This window comes from Elgaria multicarinata, chromosome 3, assembly GCF_023053635.1.
Source record: "Elgaria multicarinata webbii isolate HBS135686 ecotype San Diego chromosome 3, rElgMul1.1.pri, whole genome shotgun sequence".
In the NCBI taxonomy this organism is placed as follows: domain Eukaryota; kingdom Metazoa; phylum Chordata; class Lepidosauria; order Squamata; family Anguidae; genus Elgaria; species Elgaria multicarinata.
Genome location: NC_086173.1, coordinates 126,574,081 through 126,599,258, shown reverse-complemented (window position 1 = coordinate 126,599,258; position 25,178 = coordinate 126,574,081). Strand labels below are relative to the sequence as shown.

At 39.6% G+C, this 25,178-nt stretch overlaps 1 protein-coding gene across 4 annotated transcripts in view; it reads left to right on the top strand.

Moving 5' to 3' along the window:
* ITPR1 (inositol 1,4,5-trisphosphate receptor type 1) overlaps positions 1-25,178 on the top strand; it is a 291,524-nt gene that overhangs the window by 23,382 nt on the left and 242,964 nt on the right. For 3 of the 4 annotated variants that reach the window (XM_063121591.1, XM_063121589.1, XM_063121588.1), the window contains exons 1-2: positions 7,262-7,534; positions 18,073-18,180. In XM_063121591.1, the coding sequence (XP_062977661.1) occupies positions 7,464-7,534; positions 18,073-18,180 (179 nt within the window). In that variant the 5' untranslated portion in view covers positions 7,262-7,463. Of the gene's footprint in view, positions 1-7,261; positions 7,535-18,072; positions 18,181-25,178 lie in introns of those variants that run through there. The other variant, XM_063121590.1, reaches the window with a different exon arrangement.

Sequence of the window (25,178 nt, the reverse complement as noted above, 5' to 3'; positions counted from 1 at the left end):
CTGTTATTGAAAAATTTGCACATATTAAAACCAGGCGATTTTAAATAAATGTAAGTACCGGTATACTAGTATTAAATTAATTTTACTTTAAATAGATCAGTATTTTCTTAAAATATAATAAGGGGTATATACTGGACTGGTGGAAGGACTCAGGGAGTGCTAAAGGTCCACGGATTAGGAGTGCAATACTGGCCTTGCCCCGGGTGCTGGCAACCCACGCTATGCCACTGGTTGTGCCCCATTGGATACTCCCCATTATTACAAAGAGCTGAACTCTATTGCAAAAGGCCAATATATAACATTATTTTATCAATGAAAGGTGAAAGAGCAATGCAGGTAACATTGGGATATCTCATTACAAACCAGGAACACTCAGGCCTATAACCTCATGTCTGCTCTGAAAAGGAGGCTAATCTCCACACACCTGAGTTAAGTCAGAAACTCCCCAACCCTACATCTGGCTACTGTCGTTTCAGAAAGCTTCTGTGCATTATATTTCTGGGTGGGTTAATCCAGGAGAACTATCGTAATGGGCCTGTTCAGGCAACACGATAAGCCATGGTTAAGCTGCTAAACCTTTTGCAGTGAAGGGTTAGTGAACATGTTTAAACTCTGGTTATACAGCCACAATGGTTAAGAATAGTTCATTCAACTTGATAAGTCATGGATCACATTACATGCTAAGCCATTATGTTTAGCTCAAAATGCTTAACCACCATGGCTTAGCATGTCATCTGAACAGGGTCAGTGTTTAATTGAAACTGCAAGCTGATTTTGTTTTGTTTTGAAACCAATTACTGCCCCTAGTAGTATGCCAAATTAAAATGCATTCCAACTTTGTTGTCCCAGATATGAAAGCAGGATTATAAACTTGCTATAAACTTGCCATACCCATCTTGGGTACCATTGCTGCTGGCCAGTGTGGGTCTGTTTGTGAGTTGGTTTCCCATTAGCTTGCCATTTGGAGATGGTTGCATAAATTCCCCCTTAACCTGCTTTTAGGATGAACATGGCAGTTCTCTAGATTTCCTCTTTTCACCCACTAGCTCACACTTATTCGGACAGATTGAGCAATTTCTTCACACATCAAGGGGCAGCTACTACTTCTAAAATGGCTTCAAACGGTTTGAGATAAGCTTCATATATACTGCACAGAGATAGATGAGTAGTCACTCCCCACCTACACACTAAAGATTGTGACTACATTATGAGTGCCTCCTACAAACAGATTTTATAGCATTTCAGTATTTTTAAAAAAGCAGCAGTTTCCATAACTTTTCTTTCACTTTAGGACTATTTCTTGGGGGAATGATTCTTGAGTGAAGCATTCACTCCGAACTTTCAGTAAGCCTCTATTGTTGCCCTTAGTTGTGAAGAGTTAATTCTTGTTCTGAGTAGGTGTCAAAGAAGCATGCTTCCTTTCCCCCAAGAGGTATCCTCTTTCTGATATTTCATCTTGAACTCTTGGGTAAATTGAGAACTTCTGTTGATTATTTCATCAATTCATCCAACCTGGCAATCATGAGTGGCTATGGGGTCAGTGGAAGAATGTAAGCATCGTTTTAAAAAGGTCCCAGGTTCAATTCCTAGTATCAGCATTCAAATGAATCTCAGGTAGCAGGACTGGAGGAGACTCATAGGCCCACTACTAGTCAGATTAGAGAGTCTTGCACAGATGGATTAATGGTCTGACTTGGCTTCATACAAAAAGCAGACACCCAAAGATAAACATTGTTGGTATTTATCTTACCACAATATAACTCCCTTTCTTCCAGATGTTCCAAAGGCTGATTAAACATTTGTACATGTTTTAAGATTTCTTAATGGTCAGGGCATGTATATAATCTGCAGTTGTGAATGTTAGCATATTCTTTAACAATTAAGTGTGCTGATTTTTAAAAATAGCTGCTTGTTAAAGATTTAGTTTAACTGACCTTGAGATACAGGCCAGATCTACACCAAGCAGGATATAACACTTTGAAAATGGTTTGAAAACTGTATATGGAGTGTGTCATGGCCCCCAACGGTTGTCAATAATGTTATAAACCATTTTAAAGCAGTAGTGTAGATCCTGCATTGCCAAGATTTTGGGAGGTCCTGTCCCATGGCTGGTGGCTTCCATAAGTGTGTCTGATCTGAGACTATAACCTCACTTTGCCCCTTCTGCCAGGAAGGAAATTCATGACACATGTACACACACAAAATCTGCTCGATCTTGCCTTAATACTTTTTAATAATAATAATAATAATAATAATAATAATAATAATAATAAGAAGAAGAAGAAGAAGAAGAAGAAGAAGAAGAAGAAGAAGAAGAAGTAGTAGTATTTCTTGCCCACCTGTCCCTCTGGATCGAGGCGGAGAACAACATTAGATACAAATACAAAAAAATACATAAAACTAAAGCGTATAAAACTAGTACAATATTTAAATATTTTTGTCTGTCATACCTTGCTTTTCTCAACAAGATGAGTAACTTCTTAATATTCGGATTAATTAAAGATAAAAGAGAAAGTCCTGAGATAATTGCTTGACTATGATGACTACACTGCATGCTTACTCTACCCTGGCTTTTCACGCCAGAAACCAATGTCAGCCCAAAACATCTACCCTGGCTTTTCACTCCAGGAACCAATGTCAGCCCATGTTATTTTACTGCTTGAAGCAGGACACAAATGGTGTGTCCCATTCTCTCTCTTTCCTCCACTCTGGTCACTTGACTCTCCTGCATGGCAGAGCCAGCCCTGTTAAAAACGGAATACTTAAAAGGAGCTAGTGAAAACAAAAGTACAGTAAAACAATTTTAAAAGCATCAGGACAGCAGCAGATCAAATAAACTACAATTCTAGGTGGCGGCTGTGGTGAAAAAAATCAAAGAAAAGACGGACCAAAGGCCTGCAGAAGCATAAAGAAAAAACATAAAGAGAAGGCAAGATGGAATAGGGACTTCAGCAACCTACAAGAGAGAAAGCCTTTCCCTTATTCTTACCAACTGAAGCTCAGACGGTGATGGACATGCAGAATGATCTGTGCCGCTGATCCTACTAGCTGTAATGATTTAGCTCTCAAGCTCCCCAGGGAAAAAAAGAAAGAAAAGTTTCTACCAAATTCATTGTGAGAAGCTAAAGGTGAAGAGACTGTAGGTGGAGACCTTTCCTAACAGCTTTCGAAAGATTCTAGAGCCGTTCAAGGAAAGAACTAACTATAGTTCAGTACCGAAGCAGATTTCCTCTACTATTCCAGTATTGTAAAGGTTGTATCCTTTTCCCCTTCTTTGGCTAGAAAGACACAGGAGTCAGGAGTGTGTGTGTGTGTATGTTCTGTTTGCTTTACTGAAACTTCAAGAAGAACTGGGACCACAAAATGGGGCTTGCCTGGATCTGTTTGTAGGCAGCCTAAATCATCAAAAGAAGATCAACCACAAGCACACTACGGTCACAACACACTCCTCCTCCTACCCCTAGCTATAACTGATAGTATATCTACAAATTGAGCTGTTCTGGTGGCTTTCTTATTTGAGTGGGGTAGTATGGGCAACTAGGGAACAACCACTGGCTGAGTGTCCACTTTGAGAGAAGATGTTGATGGTGGTAGCTCAGAAATTGCAGTTGGAACTTCAGCCACATCTGCTGCTACTTCTTCAGTCTGTACCTCTGATCTCTTCAGCAGGTCAATGTGTCGTCTCCAAATATTGTTGGGAACAATCTCTGTCATATAGGAGAGAGGTCTAGTTCTTTCTTTGATCGTTCCACTACCTGTTCTCTTCTGTAGTCTCTTGCTAGTACAGGTTGTCCAATGGAGAAGTGTCATGCTTCTTCAGGAGAAGATTGCTCAACTTGTTTCACCTCCTTCTCCTGAAGACTTCTTCTCAAATTAGGCCTGAGAAGACCTAACCTGGAATGTAAGATATGACTCAAGAACAATATTATAGGCATTTGGTGAGTTGTTGCATGACCAGTGTTGGGATATGCAATTAAAACATTTGCAAGGTTTTAGCTCAGGGTGATGCTTTCCCCAGTCATTGCTCACAAAGTTTTGAACAAACCTTTCAACCTATCTGTTTTTAGATGGATGAAACTGTGCTCATGTTATATGTCTAATTCCATTTTTTTCAGGAAAGTCTGAAGTTGTTCAGCTACAAATTGTAGTCCATTTTGATTCACTAGTTGTTGGAACACTTCTTCTTGCAAAGAGTTCCCTCAATACATCTGTGGTATGTGTGGCAGTTGTTGAAGTCACTGGAAACATACTTGGCCACTTAAAATAAGCATCCACCACAACTAAAACGGTTATGCCCAGTAATGGTCCTGCAAAGTCTATGTGAATTCTTTGCCAGGGCAAGGCAAGCCATTGCCATGGGTGAAATGGAGCTGTTTTGGGCATCTTTTGCACATATTAACATCCTGAACAACTCATTACAAACTGTTCAATTTGTTGGTCTATCCTGGACACCTAACAAAAGTATGAGCTTATGCCTTCATGTTTACTACTCCTATATGTCCAGCATGTAGCACCTCTAGCACTTGAGCTGTCAGCTTGGATGGAATAATAATTCTTAGCCCCCATATTAGACAACCACTGTCAAATATAAGTTCATCACGGCATTGATAGAACTCCTTGAACTGAGATTTCTGCTGCACATTCCAACCATTCTGGGTTGCTGTGTAGACCTGGTACAGAGTTGGGTCTCTCCTAGTTTATCTGTGTATTATCTCCACTGTGACAGGAGTACTCTCAATCTCTGTGAGAGAAAACATGACAAAGGAACCTTCATCTGATGTGTGTGTCTCAAATTTTTCACCCTCTAGGGATAAACAGGACAATTCATCCACATTTGTCTGATTGTGTGTCCTCTTAAATTCTATTTTGTATATGTGGCCTCCAAGAAAACAATGGCCATCACTGTACTCAGGCAGTTTGTGGATTGAAAATGGACAATAGCGGCCGATGGTTACTCACTAGGGTAAACTCTTTCCTATACAGCTATTGCTTGAAATCCCCAAACCAGACTCATTGCTTTCCTATCTATCTGTGCATAATTTTCTCCGCAGCTGTGAGTGAACCTGATGCAAAAGCTACTGGTTGTTCTTTGCCATCTTTCATGATATGTGACATAATCATACTAATGCTATCACAAGCTAGTTTTACTGGTAGGTATGGGTCATAATGTTTGAGCGCAGTGTCTGATGTCACCATTTTCTTCACTTCCTTGAAAGCCTTGTCACACTGTTTTGTCCACTGCCATGTCTTCCCCACTGGGAGCAAAGCATTCAAGGGTTGAAGCTAAGTTGGGCAGGATTCTGTTGTTTTAAGGAATCCTAAGAAGGATTGTAAATCAAAAGGAGAACGATAAATCACAGGCCCACTACAGGCACATCGACACTAATCCATTACACTACAATAAACATGGCTTAGTTGCATAGCAGACCAACTTTCCCCCTATACATACCCAGCCAACATCTAAGAGGAGGCCTTGCTGCTCATTCCATGACCCACAGAACGTTGCCACAAAATACTGTGATGGTGGACTTTCTTGGTGATGGCACCCATGCCATTCAGGAGGCAAAAAATGTGGTATGTTTTACATTCATCCTGAAAATGCACTTGTTCGCCCAGGCTTTCTCTGGCTTGCAATTAATATTCTGCTCCATTTTACTGTTCCTTGTATTGCTTTTTATTGTTAGAATTGCATCTGGACAAAGGATAAGTAAGGAATATGTGTTTTATATCTATATTTAATCCTATAGGGACAAACAAGAAAGAAGATAAAGCAAGTAATGGCTATTTGTGCCATTACTGTTTTAAGTTTAGAAGGTCTTGCTTGTGAATATTAATGGAGGACTGAAAATAGAAGGCAGCCACTTATTTATATTAAAAAAGAGAATGTACATATTAGATCATATTAGTGTTACAATATGAATTACAAACACAGCAACTTTAAAAAAAAATTAAAGCATAATTTGTGATGCTTTGAAGGGAGATTTCTCTCTCTCTCTCTCTCTCTCCCCCCCCCCCTTAGACTTTTAGCCATAACTGTACATATATGGAAGTAAATAAGCTAAAAGTCTGACCATGGTTAGGACAGAATTGTAGATTTGAGCTAATCTTGAAGTGATTTTGTAGAAGATGTATTATGAAATTGTGTGGCTTAACAAACATTGGTTATTGCCAATTAAGGACTATTTAGGGCACTGATATTGTACATGCTAAAACATAATATTGGTGTTCCAAAACATGCATTTCAAATATATGGACAAGATTTGTACGTGGTATATGGAATTTCCAATAAGATGGTCCCCCTTCCCCTGCAGTATTTATTTGTGTAGGGAAATCCATACATTTTCACTATAACCTCTGAAGAAGCCCTAATGAAAAAGGTTAAAAGCAGTTTCCCCATTTGAAAATGCCTCTTACAGAATCTTTATATTAAAGATTAGGTGCAATAACTTCATTTTATCTTTTCCTGGCTGAAGGGATTATGTGAGAAACTTGTCGACAAAATAGTCAAGCAGGTTGGAATCTTTTGTGATTACATCTAGGTGATATGAATAATATAATTGCTTTACCTTTTTTATGTAGCAGCTTCGAAAATGTCTGGTGCACTATGTGAGAAAATGGTGTCTTCCAAATCACTACTTTCTCATTATGGCACATTGGATGAGGGTCTGTTTTACCCAAGTTTGGGCAAATAGCATGTACTGTTGTTGGGTGTGAACTGCCCATCATTTTAATGCAACTCTTGATTTTAGCAAAGAACTTGACAACTCTAGTCTTAAGCTAAACAAGCGGAGCTTTCACTGGAATCAGTGTTGGCATCTGTGCCTAAGCTTTTAGAATTGGCTGGACGAGTTCTTTGGAAATTCACTCATCCTAAATGACTTAAAAAAACATTCAATCCTTGGTCATTGTTGAGAGAGTAAAGGTTAAATGAACTCTGATGCTGAGATCCCTCCCTCCCTTGTGAATTGACATTCTGGGTTTAACAAATGTACTTTAATAATCTCATTTTTCAGTTAATTTATTTTTAGTTAAATGTGTTTAGGTCAAGTGCAAATTGGTGAGATGTTGGAAAGCCTCCACTGAACTGGAGCTCTGTGTCTTGTACTCTGTAGTGAACACTGCCTTAGGGCAAAGTGGAAAAACTAGTATTATGTGGGCCAAAACAAGAAACTAGAACTTTATAATTATTTTTTAAATCCTAACGGGGATTCTTCTTCCCCATTCTGAAACTAGGTCTCCTGGCCACCCATGGCCCTCTTCATAAAGCTCATTCTGCTCGGGTGATGCTGTGCATTTGTTTCATACAGTCTTCCTGAATCTTTATTGTGGAGCTTGCGTATTTGTACAAGCAACTGTAAAGCAGGGAGAGACTAATTTACTTTGCATTAAGGACATCTTCAGCCTCTACCAAGAGAAGGCAGCGGCACCAGGGAAGAACTGTATAGTACCTGCACGGATTTGAAATGGCAAGGAGCTGTTCCCAGATTTACTTCCAGGAATCTGAAACGGAATCTCAAGTTGCATCTAAAATGAGGTGCTTTGGGAAAGGGGAAAGAGCACTGGGTATAATTGGGCACAGTGAATGCAGTAAAGTAGATCAGGAATACCGATATATTGGATTAATATAACATATGGTGCTTTCTTTCAATGGAATGTAAATAGCACAATATTAATTTTAGCAAGAATTATTTGGCAAATAGAAAATGAATATGTAGGATAGTGCATTGGATTTAGTTATGACTAGCTTTGAGAGAGTGCATATAGTAAAAGGCTAGTCCTTGGCTGCAGATGGATGACAAGATCACTGTGTACCCGTTCTTGGACCTTGTATAGGAAGATGAATCATATCAACTCCTTGTTCTTGTTTTTTTGTTGTTGGCATGTCCTTTCTTTATTTTTAATATTATGAAAAAGTTTTTGGCAGGACTGCTTTGTCACCAAGTGGTATGTCTTTCTCCCCCCTCCTCTTTTTTTTAAAGGTTACCTGCTTATTTTCTTAGCCAGCCGGTATCAATTTGAGTAAGCACTCTCTAGTCTTAATGGAATTAAGGAAACTGCCTGCTTCGTCAATCTTGCTCCCCAAATTATAAAATGATGAGCCTGACAGGGTGTCTCCAGTGGGGATGTGTGGGTGGATGTGTCTATCAGTTGTGTTTATTAGCTATTTTGCGTGTGTGTGTGTGTGTATGTGTGTATTTCTGTCACTGAACTGGTAATATAGTGTTTTTATACCGCCCAATAGCCGAAGCTCTCTGTACCACTTCAGGCTGCAGGCGGGGACACTCACCTTCAATCACCTAGAAAACTGATGTTGGGTGGTTGTGAAATCTGATTTTGAACCATTCTCCCTGAAATCTAGTTTTCCTCTGTAGGGAGAAGTGGTACAGTCACAGGAATATCACTTCAGAGAGAAAATAGGCCTTAATTGCCATCAAAATTTACATCTCTGTTTGGACAGGATTTGTGCACAGTTTATTATGGATTATTTAGGGCCATGTAAGCTATGTTGGAACGTACTGCATAACCAATGGATAATCTATCGCTGCTGCTTATAGTTCACAATTGGTAGTATGCTATTAAAGGAAAGACAACTGATGGAACGTGAAGCTGTGTTGAGTCAGTACAGAGACTTAAGAGTAGGCTGTAATCCTGTACCCACTTATCTGGAAGTAAGCCCCACTGAAATCAGTGGGGTTGACTTTTAAGTACAAATGTATAGGATGGTGCTGTAAGTAAACTATTTCTCTGTGTTGTGGTTGTTACTTTTATCGCCTCACTGATCTCAATAACTCTGGGTCCTTTCCCCATTTCCAGCAAAAATAGAACCAGCTATGAAGAACAGTCTTCGCCAAACTAGCACCTTCCAGATGTGTTTGGACTGCAACCACCATTATCCCCAGCCAACATGGGAATGATGGGGGCTGTAGTCCAAACACATTTGGAGGGCACCAGGTTAGGGAAGACTAATGTAGACAATATGCTAGGCAGGGATTATTCAGGTTACACAGACGTGAATGGTTCTAGGTACAAAAGATGGAGGTTTTTTTGTGCAGAGTAATCTTGTGTGAGACCGCTGAATTCAGATGGAGCTTGCTTGCAAATAGGCTTGCTTAGGATTCTGTACAGCCTTAGAAACTGAAACCTTAGGAATGCAATATTAATTTCTTTGGGTTTGCACCTGAGAAATATTTTGTTGTAAAGCTTAAACTTTAATAGCCTCTTTCATTAAAAATATAACTTGGCTGCAGCAGCAAGAATCAGAGACGATACAGCCCTGCTTGTCATTTCCAAAAGGGGCCTGGCTTTCTGATATGGAAGTAGAATGTGGGGTTAGAATGGACCAGCCGCTAAATGGACTGGATTCCCAAGGCAGTTTGAAGAAAACTAGCCTTCAATCATACTTTCAGGAATCCAGGATACCGGGTTACTCCGAAATGAGTACTGCTTGTATGTTTTTGTTTGTTTATGGAAGCTTTGTGCGGGAATGTAACCTTTTTGAAAAAAGTGTTGATGAGTGGGACCTGCAATATTGCAGTGAGTAGGGCTGGCAAAGGACATCCTCTCCTAGTCTGTGTACAAAAGCAGATGAATCTGCCTTCAACACTAATGGTGGGACAGCATTCTCCACTATACTTGAAGGCATCAGGCTAGCTTAGGGGACGCAGGGTAGGGTGCAAGGCGCACAGTTTGCTCCTTGAATACCTTGTTGCTGCCTCCCAGCATTTGATGCCTGCAACGACTGCCTAACCTTGTTTAATGGTAGGGCCGGTCCTGGCACTGGGGAATACTGCTGTTCGCTATTCCAGCCAGTCAGCCATGCCCTTTTTCAGGATATTAGATTTTATTCCCCCTTACACCCCCTTTTCTCCTTCCCTACCAGTTAGTTGGCATATCATGACCAGTGAGCAGCCTCCCTCCTCATTGTGGGGGTTAACCCTTTAAGTTTTTTTCTAAGTATTTTTTTTTTTTGTACTTCTTGCAAACCTTCGGCCTCCCGCATGCCTCTCTTGCGTATGGATGAAGCTGTTTTAAGTATAAAAGGATGGACACTTGGAGAACTGAGATTTCTTTTTGTATAAATGATGGTAGAAGTACTGAAGTAACTAGTAGCAATGGAATTCTAGATCCTGACAATGTTTTCTTTAATTCTAGAATGCCGGCTAAAAATGTAGTAGGGTTGAGTGTGGCTTTTGTATGTTTGGATCCCATCTTTCCTATCACCAGTGGATCTGTAACATATTTTTCTCCATGTTGCAAGGTAACTTTCCACATTGGGAAAATGTTAATAGTGTAATGTTTGTTGCATTCTCCTCTCCCCACTTTTTGAAATGTTATTTAGGCAGACAAGAACAATTTGGACAAAAATTGCAACTGCTTTTCTCTATGGTAAAAGTGTTGTTGACAGTTTTCTGTTTCACAGAGATAGATGCACATAAAATAATTATTTTCAGGGAATGAGGTAGAGCACCTGATGCAAAATGCTGCTAAGAACATTGTTCTGAGCTTGGAACAGTTTCAGTTGCTTCTTTCAAAGGTTAGTAAGGCCATTTATGAAAGCTTGAAAGAACTTCTAGAGCTTCATTTTCGATTAAGTTTATTGCAGTCACAGGCTAAGAGGAAATTGACATCTCCTAAAATGTATTTCAGAATTATTGTCAAAGTAGCATTCACAAACCTTCTGCTCTCTATGCATGGATGGTGCCATTTTTATAATATAAGGATCATCCTGTTTAAAACTATTTACTTAATGGATAGATGTCTTGGGTCTTTAAGTTCACAATGATCAGATGCTTGTAGATGGCTGTAATAGGAAACGCTTTTGGCAGTCAATCAGCTGTTAAAACTATGGGGGCACTTTTGTGAAAACAAACAAACGAACATGGCATTCTTTCCTTCTTTTGAGGTCACAAACACATTGACAATTCTGTTTTGTAGTGTTTTTCCCTTTTAGGAAGGTAGAAACAATAGCGTTACGAAACTTAAACAGAAAACATCTGTAAAACTGTTGATCCAGGAGAAATGCCAATTTCCTGGCTAGAAACACACAACAACTTGCTTCCCACTTAAGGAAGATTCAAGGGTTAATTAACCCATGGTTAGTAGGGAGGGAGGGAGCGGTTTTGTGACAGCTTGCCACTTCCGCGTTGCTTCCTGCTTACAAAACAAGATTGTTTGTTCCAAGACAGACCTTGCCCCTCAGTGTTTTGGATAACAGGTTACTGTTGAATACACTTCAAATTAAGATTCCATTTTCTGTTTATGGGTGGGAGATGCTTTCCAATGATGTGTTCCCATGTAGTTGGGAGTTGCATGTTGCTCATGATGAAATAATGTAGGTGGGGCTAAACAACTTATTGGCCCTTCCCACATGTGTGCAGCGTATAGTTTCAGGTTCATGGAACAGCAGTGCCTGCATGGTTGTGGGTGTGTCTAATGTTCAAGTGATTACTATGGCTTTATGGTAATCCTGATCATCTCTAGTAAAACTGCGTAGTGTGTCTACATTTCACATATGGCAGAGTTTTAATTTATTTTTATTTATTGCATTTGTATACCGTCCTATAGCCGAAGCTCTCTGGGCAGTTTACATAAGATGTGATCATTACCAGGAGTGTTTATAATATGTGTTTAAACACTTCCACAGAATTCTGCACCAGGGAAAGCTAACCTGCAACTAATTAACCAAAATAAGCATGCGTGCACACACACACACAAATCATCTATCTGTACAAATTGGCAAATCATGGAAATGGCAAAAACAACAACTACAAATCCTATTTAGGGGAAACAAGTTCTTACTATTGAAAATTTTGCTATCCACTTTCTCCTCTGCCTCAAATTTGTAAGGTTTGGACTGGATGTGTGTGAGCAATGCCCATTTTCAAAGTCACAAGGGTTCAGGGTGCTGAATTCCATACAGTGGCAGAATACACAGAGTTGTAGTTAAGTACAGGCTTTGTTGCTGTTCTTAAAGCCCATGTATCACACATCTGCATTGAGCAGGGGGTTGGACTCGATGGTCTTATAGGCCCCTTCCAACTCTACTATTCTATGATTCTATGATCTTTGTGGTGTTCATAGAAATAAATCATTTTGATGATAAACTATTTTGTTTATATCATGGGATACCTAATCCAAAAGTGAAGCATACCATCTAAACTCTTTCATTAAAACCAAAGAGCTTTTTGTATTGGTCTTCAACACTGGCAGAAATTTGTAAATTAACATCTTAATCCTAAAGATCTTTGCTTGCAGAATATAATGTTCAGAGATGTCACTTATGTAGCCTTTTGGTTCATTGCATTTGGAGGATGTAAAAAATGTTAACTCTGGGAGCTATAAAGTAGACTGTGTTGTACCATATAACCTATTTGTAGAGGAGGCCATCCTACAAGTTCATGAAAAGTTGGGGCTGGGCAGAGGCGCTACGATAGATAACTCATTCCAAGTTGCAGATTTATATTAATATTTCAGACACACAACTCTAGAAATGTTTATTTCTCCCAGCATGTCAGCCCCCTGCTGATAACATGCCAAGAAATATTTTGTTGCCTTTAACAGAAGTTACTGTGACCTCCGCTTTCTCCAAGGCTTAGTCATTGAGGCAGGGGGAGAGTGAAATCTGTGTCCCAAAGTAAAACTGTACTGAAGTAGTCTTGTAGAAGAGGAAAAGCTAGTATATTCAGTGGTGCAGCTAGGTATTTTTAGGCCCTAGCCTTAAAGGTGTTACAATGACCTCCCCTTAGATAGCCGTGTGTATTTCTTTTCAACTGACATTTCTATTATCCACCCCACGCCCCCATACACACACTCCATCCTTTACAACATTTTCTATATTCCTGATATTGGGTCTTATTGAAACTCATAGATGATGATGGAGGCCTGTGGGTATGAATGTGTCTACTAATGCTATGTAAACATGCAGAAACCTAAGATGGGGTCATGGGCCACCTAAATCCAGATTTGATGTAGAAGTTACCAACATAAAATCAAAGTTGGAAGGGACCTGAAAAGACATCAAGGAGCAGTAAACCTGAGGTATAAGTTACTTTAATATAGCTGAACCCAGAGCAAGGACCATGGTTTAATATTGTAAGAATGAGCAGGCACAAGTCCCTATCGTGTATGCTCAGTTCTCCTCTTTGAGTGTGGTAATTAAAAATGTCTGTTATGGTTCAGCTAATGGGCTATATAGCAGTATAAAGAATAAATTGTTATTCATGTATTGGTAATCTCAAGATTAGACTACTGTGATGCACTTTAGGTGGGACTGCCATTGAGACTGGTTCAGAAACTACAGGTAGTGTGGCATGTGGCACCTAAATTGCTAAGTTGAACTTCATACCATCCACATATGGCTCCCATGCTAAAGGTTCTGCACTAGCTGCCAATTAATTATCAAGCTATGCTCAAGGTATTATTGCTGGTTTCTAAGGCCCTGAACAATTCAGGACCAGGTTATCTAAGAGATTTTTTTTCCTGTATAGGCTGCCTCAATTGTTACCTTTTGAGAAGGAGGTCTTGCTTACCATATTATGGCTGACTGTACATTCTGAGGGGAGGCTTTGCTTGCATACTATTTTATGGCCTACTGATGTCACTTGGATGAGTAATTTATTGCATGCTCATGGTTGGCCACTCACAGAAGTTTGTGGGTCATTTACATGATGCCGTCAACCTCCAGGCTAACTCCCATGCCTTCCCCCTGTAATCTAGTTTTTTTAAAAAATGGAGATAGTGTAGTATTTAAAATAATCATATGATTAATTCCGCTACTAGTTGGTGGTCTTTCATTGAATTTTATGGAACATTGACCAGAGGGGAAGTTTTCAATTACAAATGTGGTCGCTGTTGGTAGCCATCTACAGGGGCCTGTGAATGTGAACAGACCAAAGGAAAAAAAAGTCTGGCAAAGGTGTGAGTTTTGTCCTTAATGTAGAGATGCCCTACATCGTGGTGTGGACAAGGGCCTTATCCATTGTGGTACCCACCATGTGGAATGATCTCCCATTAAGATCAGGCAGGCTCCTAGTGTGGAATGTTTCTGCTAATAACTAAAGGCAGATTTGTTTGCTCAGGCATTTTCCTGACCACCAGTATTTCTAGCCAACCTTGGTTATTTTAATTAGATTTTATTTTATTACCGTTTTGTTATTTGTTTTATTATATTTTATCATGATTTTACTTTATGGACCTCTTTGGAATTTCATTTTTTAAAATGAAAAGTAGTGTAAAAAAACTTAAATAAATAATAGTTTGTCATTCCATCTAAAACAATCAATAGTTTGTTGTACCATTTAAACCCGCCAGTATGTGGTTTGCAAAAACCATGGTTTGATCCTGGTCTGTGGGCGAACAACGGTGAGAAGTTTTTAATTGCTATGCATGGGGAAATGTGGAAGGCCAAGGTTTATGCCTGCTTGTGAGGGTGGAATTACTGCAAGACTAGCGCCATATCAGTTTGGCTGACTTGCTACTTACAGAGACTACACGTTAGACATTTACTTGGTAATCCAGGTTTTGGTTCAACTCTTGGTGTTGAGAGCCTTTTAGTGTAACAATTGAAGCAGATTGCAAGCAGGTTTAAAGCGTTTGTGTGTAGTGTTAAGCGTTTTTTAAACACTGTCCTTGACTGATCCTGTAGTTGGTTTAATAAGCTTTATCGGGACCTTTGTAAACAAGTTAATGTTCAAATAAATGGGAACAGTTATCCTATTTACCATGTCATGGCTGTGTTATGCAGCCAGTGCAAAATTTCTTGGTATTGAAGCTATTTCTCTGCAAGAGAGACATAATAATCTCAGTGTTTGCACATCTATTTGAGCTCTAGTTAGGAGGACAGGGGTTGGGAGAAGAGGTGGTTGAGTACTTGGGTGCACTTCTGAAAAACGGTAGGTTGGTTCCTGAAATTCTTTAGTCACAGGTCTCTGCGTGGTCATAACCTGAAACTGAGTAAGCAAAGCTATGTTATGTGACTACGTTTCTGAAACCCTGCATAGAGAATGCTAACTCAAAATCCACTTCTTTCATAATGTGAAAGAATTTTGTGTTTTAATGCTTCAGAATTCTGGAGTCCATATACTTTATTCTTTTTTCTTACTTTTTTTTTTAGAACATTACGTCTTCTTACTGGGTGTTTTTTTAATGCAATTTTCAGGAGCAAAGTGAAAGGATTGAAGGCTGAATTTACATTGCAAGAACTACATTGAATTCCATGGGTACATTAAGTTCCCGATAACTTTCATTAATGCTATGTTAACAACATTTAGTATTGTATCTTTGCTGTTCTCGTTGCTTGCCCATGTGTATGTTTCTTGCTGAGAGAGAAACCAGGGCAGAATTGCATGAGTGCTGCCAGCAGTGTGGGAGCAGCTTTTTGGTGGTGTGATTCCATGCTGTATGGATACACATGTGAATCTGTACACATACTGGGGGCAATTTTTTCTGCATCACATGCATCTGGTGCCACTTTAAGATGTTGCTGATTGGATGAGAAAGATTCACATAATTACCCTCTCTATGTAGCTGTACTATTCATACATGTGCTACTGTAGTATGGGATTTGTTTGGTTTTTTGCTTCCTATACAGGTTTATTTTATTTATTTATTTATTTTTAACATATTTATACTGCCCAACAGCTGAGGCTCTCCAGGCAGTTCAAAATTAAAACCATAATATACAAAAATCAAGATTTAAAACTATACTTTTTTAAAATGTCATGTAAAACTAGAATAAGTTACAGTCCAGGGAAAGCTTGCCTAAAAAGGTATGTTTTCAGGAGGCATTTCAAGGATGTTACATTTTTTACCTCCCAAACCACACGAGGGAGTTTTTTTCAGAGGGTGGGTGCTGCTACAGAGAAGGCCGCCATCGAGGTTCTTCATCTTGTGATGACGAGCAGAAACAGTTAACCTTCACAATTTCCCCGTATATACAATATACTTTAAATCATGTGGATTGAGTTGTTGAATGCTTGATTTTTCCTTTTCCTTTTTAGAAGTCTCTTCTGAGGTGCTGACGTATTTTTTTTAACTTGCTATTGGCAAGCTGTTTTTACTATTCTTGAGAAAGCAGTGAAATGGAGAACCTGTTCTTCCTGCTGCTCCCTTGTCAACTTTGCAAAAAAATAAAAAATAAAAAAAATGGGAAGGGCTTATAATAAACAATACTCAGAGAGATCAAGGTCTGTGTGGTGCTGGACTATGCGGTCATACTTTGTCAAAACTGATGTACAATCAATCCAGGATTCTGCCCAGAATGCATTTTTTTAAGCATTAATATTCAGTTGGTGTTCATCCTACCTTACTTTTATAGTGGAAGAAGACCAAGCCCCACAGCAATTCTAGATCGCTGTGGTAAAATACTAGAGTTCATAGGAAGGGCTGTTGTGTCATGTGAACCAATCATTTTACCCATTTCAGTGTGTTTCCTTGGAAGATCAATGTCTTTCAACTTCAAATTTTGTAGGCAGGCCTTTGGGCTGGAATTCCTTCCTCTAATTGAAAAACCACATCCAACTGAAATTGGTGACAGATGTGTAAGGAAGCATAAATGAAGAAATATGGCACTTTATATTTAATAAAGCAGGGAAGTCCCAGGGGAGCAGGGAAGGAGACATGTGAACAGCACACAGTGTGGCATGGTCAACCCCCATGCTCCAGCCTAAGTCGTCCCCCCCCCCCCCCATGGAGCCTCCCAGCAGGCGGGCTGACTGATTGGGTGATCCAGCCCTCATACCATGTCAAACTCTAAGCTGTAACCAATAAAGTTGTGGCCAATTTATAAACCAACACTATCTCTGTGTAAATTATTGGTCGCCTTTCCCGGGAGGGCCATGCAATGAGCGCTCCAGGTGCAAGGTTTTACTCTTTCAAAATATGTAGTATTAATATCTGTATGTATGATAGACAATCTACAGCTTTAGAAAATTATAATGCCTGTGTATACTCTAGAGTTCAATGTCGTTATAAAGTTTAATTTGTTATCCAAATATGCTGCTGGTTCTTAAGATTGTGACAAGACAGTATGTTCAGGTGTCATGCTACAGCTCATTGTTGAATATGCATTCCCCACTTGGGGATGTCTCATTGGCGAGCATAGGTTGTGGAAACTTGCAACCATGGGTTATGCATTGAACAATCCTCACTTAACCCTGTGGATTGTTTAACCCTCATTGGGTTTGCATAATACAATAACTCCCGATCTGGGGTTTGCATATTAAAAATGGCAGCTGCACACATGCCAAATGTGCTGTAGCCTGTCTTGGGTTAAATAACCCATGATGAGCTCTCATGTTATATGAACAGCCACATGTTTCTGACTAAATAATACACTTTCTTTTGTTTACTGAAACCGGCAAGGTGGAAGGAGAGGCAGAGGCAATCTTTGGCTCCCCACAATCTGATCTCCTGTATTTTTGCTCAACATGCTTTCTATAGACAGATCCTACCCATTAAGAATAAGGTTTTCAGCCTGTCCAAAGAGGCTGGAGGAGGCTCAGGATAACGCATATCCTGGCCTCCACCAGAATATCCCCTTTCCTTTTCCTCCTCCTCCTTGGTCACTTTTCCAACCTTGGAGAAACAGCTGGCACAGTTCATTCTGCACTGACTGCGAAGGAGAGGGGTTGGATGTTGGATCTCTCTCTCTCTCTCTCATTCTGAGGCCAGAGGTGCCGTCTCTGACCTCGGAAGGGTTTCCTGAGCTATCCTATAGTCCCTGAGACACTCACCCAGGGGCCATGGGATTGTACTAAATGTGAAAAGTTAATCACTGAAATAAATGAGAATAAATTGGAAGTAACTGAAGTAATTTAATCTGGATCCTACCCATCAAGAAGAAGCTTCTAATAAGTTTCTTATCAACTTCTAATGTCTAGTTTGATCATGAGTTATTTAAGTTGAGGTAAATTTTGTCAAATATTTGTTCTTTGTTTTTAACTTCAGATAAGTATTCGGATAGATGATGATGATGATGATGAAACTGGTGGCAAAACTTCACTTTTTTTTGGCCATAATGTGGGGAGTGCCCCTGCCTAATAAATACTGATGGGTTTCTTTTTCCTCCCTTAGAGCCACCAAGCCAGAGATGTCCGACAAGATGTCAAGCTTCTTGCATATTGGAGACATTTGTTCTTTGTACGCCGAGGGTTCAACAAATGGATTCATCAGCACTTTGGGGTAAGGGCAGCAGTTTTCTTGTACTGCAGGGTGTGCTAAAAGAGCTTGCCGTGAAGGAAGATGCTAGTCATCTAGAAGAGGATGCTGCCATCCTGGGTTTAACAATACTGGGTGTCTCTTTTCCCCCCTACAGCTTTAAATCCTGGGTTATGATGTTTCCCAGGTGAGTGAAGAACTTAAACATTTCTCTTTAAGCAAACGCCACCCACCCATAATTATCTTCATTCGTTGCTGCTGATGGCAGTCTTGGAGGAATATCGGATAGCATATTATCTGCATGAAGAACTGACAATGGAGGCCTAAGAAAGAATAGCAATGTTCATGACTTCTTTTGCTTAAAATGAGTTCTTGATGAAAAAAATGAGGAGGAAATTAGATGGGTGCAGGTTGGATAAAAACCAGTGATTTTTTAAACAAAATTTTAAAATCAGGTTTTTAAAAATTTAAATCGGATTTTTTTGATTTAAATTGGATTTTTTAAAATTTAAATTGGATTTTTTTTAAAATAAAATGCTTTTTGAGGAAAAATCTATCTAAAGATAGTTTTCTATTTAAGATACATTATAGTCCAAAGGTTATTCATCATGAAATAAGGATTAGTTTTTAATTATGTAGCATGAGGCTGTTTAAATTTTTTGGTAAATGAATTCCATTAATCCATTCACAATGTCATGCTCTTCCAGAGGTTTCTGTAAGTTTATTTTTCTCCTTTCAATAAAGTACAGCAGAAAAGTTGTCCAATATGAATGATTGACCTATTAAACTGGAGATAGTTCACCTCTCAATAATTTCGTAGTTATCTATGATGTCTTTCTAATAGTATAACCAAATCAGTATTTTTTGATATAACTGTAAAACTAATTTGAAAAGTTGCTATTCTAAAAATGAAACCTACACCTAGTTGTAAATATTAAGATTATACCAGCAAGAATGAGTCTTTGGTAACTCTGAGTTGTGTAAAATATAACGAGGACGAGTGCACTTTTGCGGGGATGGACGGACCGACGAAGTCACATGATTAAATCGTCTTTCTGAGAAGTGATTTAAATCTTGATTTAAATCGTGATTTAAATTGATTTAAATCAAATCCACCCTGGATGGGTGGGTGGGCTTATTGGCTTTATATAAATATTGAATATTAGTTTTGGAGCTTTGTATCATTTCATATCATAATGTGGGAAGTTTCACAGAGAGGAAGTGTGACAAACCAGAGAATGAGGACCTTGATAGAATGGGGACCTCTCCTTGTCTCCTTCCTAGGAGTTTGCTAATGGGTAGTTTGGTTAAAAAGCAGTCTGAGACATTTGGATGCCATACTAAACCATAGTTTAGCATGATGAGAATGAATCACAGGGTGCTTTAGGCTCATGTGCTTGCTTTTCTCTTCTGGCGTGGATACAAGGAGGAGTTTGGAAGCTTTTGATTCCAGTTTGCATTAACTGTAGCTTGTTGTATCATCCAAACCTGACAAACTGTAGTTAATGTTAACTAAGGTTTGTTTGAAACAATCCAATTTCAAACTTATGGGTTATGAAACTGGCTTGTTTAAACAAACTGTAGTTAAAATTAACTACAGTTTAATGTAATGGAAATTGGGATCAAAAGCTTCCAATCTCTTTCTCACAGCTGTGCTGGAGGTAGGAGCACTGAGCTAGAGGCTCATTGCGGCTCATTCTTATTCCATCTAAATGTGGTGTTAGATTCTGAAGCTGCTAGACTTCGAACACTGTAAAGAAAGCCAGGAAAGTAGAAGAGAGATGCTGATTTTTAATTATGACACAGCATGTATATTCAAAGGTTCTTCGTATAAGAGATACTTTGGGGAAATGATTTATATAGTGTGCATGTAGAGTTTGTGCAGTATTACCCACCAACCTGATAAATGCAGTTAATTTTCTCTACATGTTTAGTAGGTAGCAAAATCATATATAATATTACACGTTTGAAAGAAGTACTGATAAGGAACCTGGCAGTGGTTTCCCAAAAGTAAAATAGAAGATAAAATAAGCAAAACAGCTACTATATAAAGTAAAAACTTTTATATGAGACATACAATCACAATAAAAGCATAATGGAGAGATCACCAAACAGTAGATTTTGTTTTTCATATATTTATATACCACCTTTCTGACAAATGTGCTCAATGTATTTACAATTTAAAATATTAAATCAAAAATAAAAGTTGGAAAAGACAAAATAAAAACCAGCAGATTTTTTTCAGGCCACGGGCAATCTCTTCAGATAACATGAGCTTTCTGGCCAGGGCTTCATTTCTCTACCACAGATTTAAATTTTGCATTTGGAAAATTTGGAAGTTATAGCAACAGATGTCAAATACAGCTCCCAGACACCTTCAAAAGCAGCAATTCTTGGTTGGGTTCAGTTGGCCTTTCCAACTAATATGTAGTGTGCATTGCAGTTTCCCAGTCCAATGAGCTACCTTGTTGCCACATTCTGAACATGCTCTATGCAATAGATAAGTCATGCTGGAAGTACACATAATTGGAATTTACCAAAGAAGAAGAGCTTTGTGGCCACAAGGACATGGGTTAGTGTAGTGATTTTTCAGCTTGGAGCCTATATAGACACAGCTTCTGCATACACCACTGTTAAAGAACAACCTTGACCCAAGTCTGATTAACTGTGTTTTCATGGAAAAGCTAATTGCCTATGACTCCAGAATTCTTTACTTGGCAAGCTTCCTTTGCAAGAGTCTGGGCCAGTTCCACATGCATCTTCAGATTTGCTTTCCATCCCAGCATTACCTCACCCTTTCCCCAAACTGAGTGCCACATAGCCGTGATGCACCCAGCTGGATGCAATGTCCTTCAAATCAACCTCTCTTTTAGAGTCTAAGGAAATTCAGTTGCAAAGGTCAAACTGAGTTTCCCTGCAGTCCATTCTACTAACACTGGAAAGAGAAATTCCATGCACAGGAGGGACAGATCAGTGGGGAGCTAGATGCAGAAAGTCTAGGGGAAGAAAGATCCGGATGCAGTGGGGAGAGGAAGGAAGTGGTTATTGAAATTGCAGCCACGTTATCTGCTATAAGAAAGAGTTGTGAGACACATGAAGCAAAATGGGGAAGTTGAACAGAAGTGTGAATACTATTCCAAAGTCTTGAGGTATTATCAAATAGGCTCTTCAGATCTAAACTATTCACAAGAATAGCAATAACTGCTTCATTTATTATTGTAAAACTGCTTTGATGTCAAGTGGATTTTTGTTGTTGTTTTTTGTTAATGTTGAATTCACTAGAAGATTGGTTTGACTTCTAGCAGGAAAAGGGATTTTTATTTAAGACTACTCTGTTTAGAGGGAAGTTGGTTGAAGGCTGCAGTGCCTTTGGAAAGCAGTCACGCTCTGCCGCTTGGCCCACGCACTGCTGCAATGCCCCCAAACAGATTGCTAAGAATACCCAGTGGATTATAGTTACTCTTCTGAAACGGTTTCAAGCAACTAGAAAAGTATAATTTGTCTCGTAGACAAATGGACAGGACATTAAGAACATAAGAGCCGCTTTGTGCTGAGTCAGACCATTGGTCCCTCTAGCCTAGTACTGTCAACACTGACCGAGAACAGTTCTTCCGGATTTCAGGCAAGATTCTTTCTTAGCCCTACCTGGAGATGCTGGGTTTTTTAACCTGGGAACTTTTGCATGGACAACATGTGTTCTGCCACTGAGCTACAGTCATTCTCCTGCACGACCAACATGCAACTTTAGAACTCAAATATTGCTAATAGATGGGTCTCTTGGAAAATGTACGGATTTGCCATTTGAATATAGTAGAGCTACTGAATAGGGCAAGGGGCTCTGACCTTGTCGGACCCGTGGGCACATCTGTGAATTTGAGAAACTGCTGTGCGCACCACCACCAAATGGCACCCCTGGAAGATATGGCTAGTCACATAATGGCTGCCATGGGGGCCTGGCTAGTCAAAAGTGAGCTAAGAAGGTGGGCGGGGGGGGGGGAGAAAAAGTCAAGCTGGAGGCTGGGAGGGCACGGGAAACAGGAAGGTGAAGGGTAGAGAAAGGTCAAGACTGGAAGGGGAAGAAACTGAGGTAAAGAGGTGGGTGAGAGAAATAGCAAGGCTAGAGGCTGTGAGGGAGGAGGATACAGCAAGGCAAGACATAAAAGGAAGGCTAGAAACTAGAAAGGGAGAGAAAGAAGACTGAGGTTTTATTATAAATATTTTTTGAAGCGGGTAAGGAGTGGAGAGCTTCATGGGCACCATTGGAAATCCCTGTGGGAAATGCATTGGAGACGGTTGGACAAGGGGATAGGTTTCATGTTCAATTAGGTTTAAATCTTGAATCCCATTTTCTTCATGAAAAACTTGATCCTTTATCCTATGGTGGTATTTAGTATTTGACCGGACTAAAACCATGCACTACCCCCCCCACCCACCCCAAACCCCCCAGTATATTACTTTATTTTTTATTTCATTTAAAATTATTTTTAAGCTGCCTTGAAGTGTAGAATCCTCTCAAGGCAGCAGTGTACACTCTACTCATTCCTTTATCTCATTAACAGTTAGTGAACCCTGTGGAAATAACTATGCAAAGGCTTACATGTTAAGAGCTTATGAATGATGGGAACTGAATATAGCTTTACACAGTAATGCTTTTTTGTTCAAGTAAATATTTCTCTGAAGTGGAATCCTTCATATTCCTGCTGGATGTTAGCTTGTTGCTTAATCGCAGCCTTGCTTCTGTTTTTCCAAATAAAGTGATCTGATGGTTTTAGTTACTAGTCTGTAATATACCTAACTGCCTTTTGAGTGCTGCACATGCTGTGTAATCTTTATTTTGATCATCCGTTTGCCCAGAATAAATTCTTCTTTGCCTGTGATCTAATTTTGGAACAAGGTGAATTTTTCAGTTTCTCCACTTGCCTTCTATATGAATTTTTCTGGACATAATTACTGAACTTCATAGAATAAGTACATAAGAACATAAGAAGTGCCATGCTAGATCAGCCCAAGTGTGCATCTAGTCCAACACTCTGTTCACACAGTGGCCCACCAGCCATTGGCCAGGGAACAACAGTAACCTTCCACCCATGTTCCCCAACACACAGGCTTACTGCCTCGAATACTGGAGATAGCATACAACCATCAGGGCTAGTAGCCATTGATAGCCTTCGCCTCCAGGAATTTATCCACCCTCCTTTTAAAGCCATCCAAATTGGTGGCCATCACTACATCTTGTGGTAGTGAGTTCCATAATTTAACTATGTGCTATGTGAAGAAGCACTTACTCTTATTTGTCCTGGATCTCCCACCAATCAGCTTCATGGGAAGACCCCTGGTTCTAGTATTTTGAGAGATGGATAAAAATGTCTCCCTATCCACATTCTCCATACCATGTATAATTTTGTACACCTCTATCATGTCTCCCCTTAGCCTCCTTTTTTCCAAGCTAAACAAGCCCAGTTGATGTAACCTTCCATTGTAGGGGAGATGGTCCAGCCCCTTAATCATTTTAGTTGCCCTTTTCTGCACTTTTTACAGCTCTATAATACCCTTTTGACCAGAACTGTACACTGTATTAGAACTGTATTCTAAGTGTGGTCACACCATAGATTTGTTTAAGGGCAGTATGGGTACTGGCAATTTTATTTTCAAGTCCTTTTCTTATAATGCCTAACATAGAGTTTGCCTTCTTTACACTGGCCACACACTGGGTTGACATTTTCATCAAGCTGCCCACCACAATAGGATGCATTCTTGCTTTGACACCCATCTCAGACTCTTTTGGGGTGGGGGTGAAGGTGGCCAGATGCAATGCATTTATGCACTCGTTAATAATTTGTAGAAGTCAGAATTTCAGCAGATCTAGTTTGTTATGTCATGGCACTGTGGGGATGACAGAAGCTGTGCACCAGTTGAAATTCCCCCTTATTCTCACATTTCCTATGCACACAGACCAAGTGTGCATAAAGGCTGTTTTATGGTCTCAAAGCCAGTAGCAAAATTAACAACAGAACTGCCCTGCTAAGGATGAGATGTGGGCTCTTTGCTTCCCCTTTAAAAAAACATTATGAGGAGAATTAAAGCCACATGGGTCGTTCCTTCACATGATTGCTGGAGTGGGGGGACGGAGGGAATTTTTTTTAACTTTCAACAGATGGCCAGGCAAGTAACTAATTGCAAGCCCAAGGTAAAATGTAGATAATTTAACTGACAAATGCTGCTCCTTCAGGTAGTGTTGCAACAGGGTCCAGAATATTCCAAAAGTGTACTTTATCTTTTTTAGGAATCCAGGATCCATAATTGTTTTGTGTTTTAAAAACTAAACTGCCACTAGCAACATTGACTTACCCTTGGGGACCCGTATACTTACTGAAGGAGATGAAAATCCCTTAGAATTATAATTTTACAAATTGGTGCCTAATGTGACCCACAAATTCTCACACTCAATTTGTTTTCCCTTAAACTAGCTTATAGTTAAGCATACTTAATTGGAAGGAAGGAAGTTCTCCTATATTCTGTGAGGCTTATGCCCAGACGAGTGTTCACAGATTGTAGCATTAGTGTTGTTCCTGGGAATGGAACCCAGTTCCAGTAAAAAGGACTTTGTCCTTAGTGGTTTGTGAAACAAAGCTTGAAGGGCCAAGTTCACACAGCAGTCTCATACTGTTACCCAGTTTGAATTAAATGCAATTGGGACTAAGAGCCAAAGCTTAAGAATTGCTTAGCTGTACACTATGCTTTCTAGAACATTTCTCAGAAGCAACTTGCTGTTCTTGTTTCTGTCCAATGGAAAGATTTTCTGGGTGTGTGCGCCTGAAAAGGTGCTCCTTCTACTTTTTTTTAATCTAGAAATCATGTCTCTGTCTGAATGCCTGCAAATGTCCACAGTGAATAGAACAGACTTGTAGAGAGCTCCCTGTATTTCCCAAAGCCTCTAGCTTGGCAAGATAGCCATGAAGTCATCAATCCCATGACATCCATGTTTATGAGGGGAGTAGAGGCCTTGCAGCATTGGAGGCAAA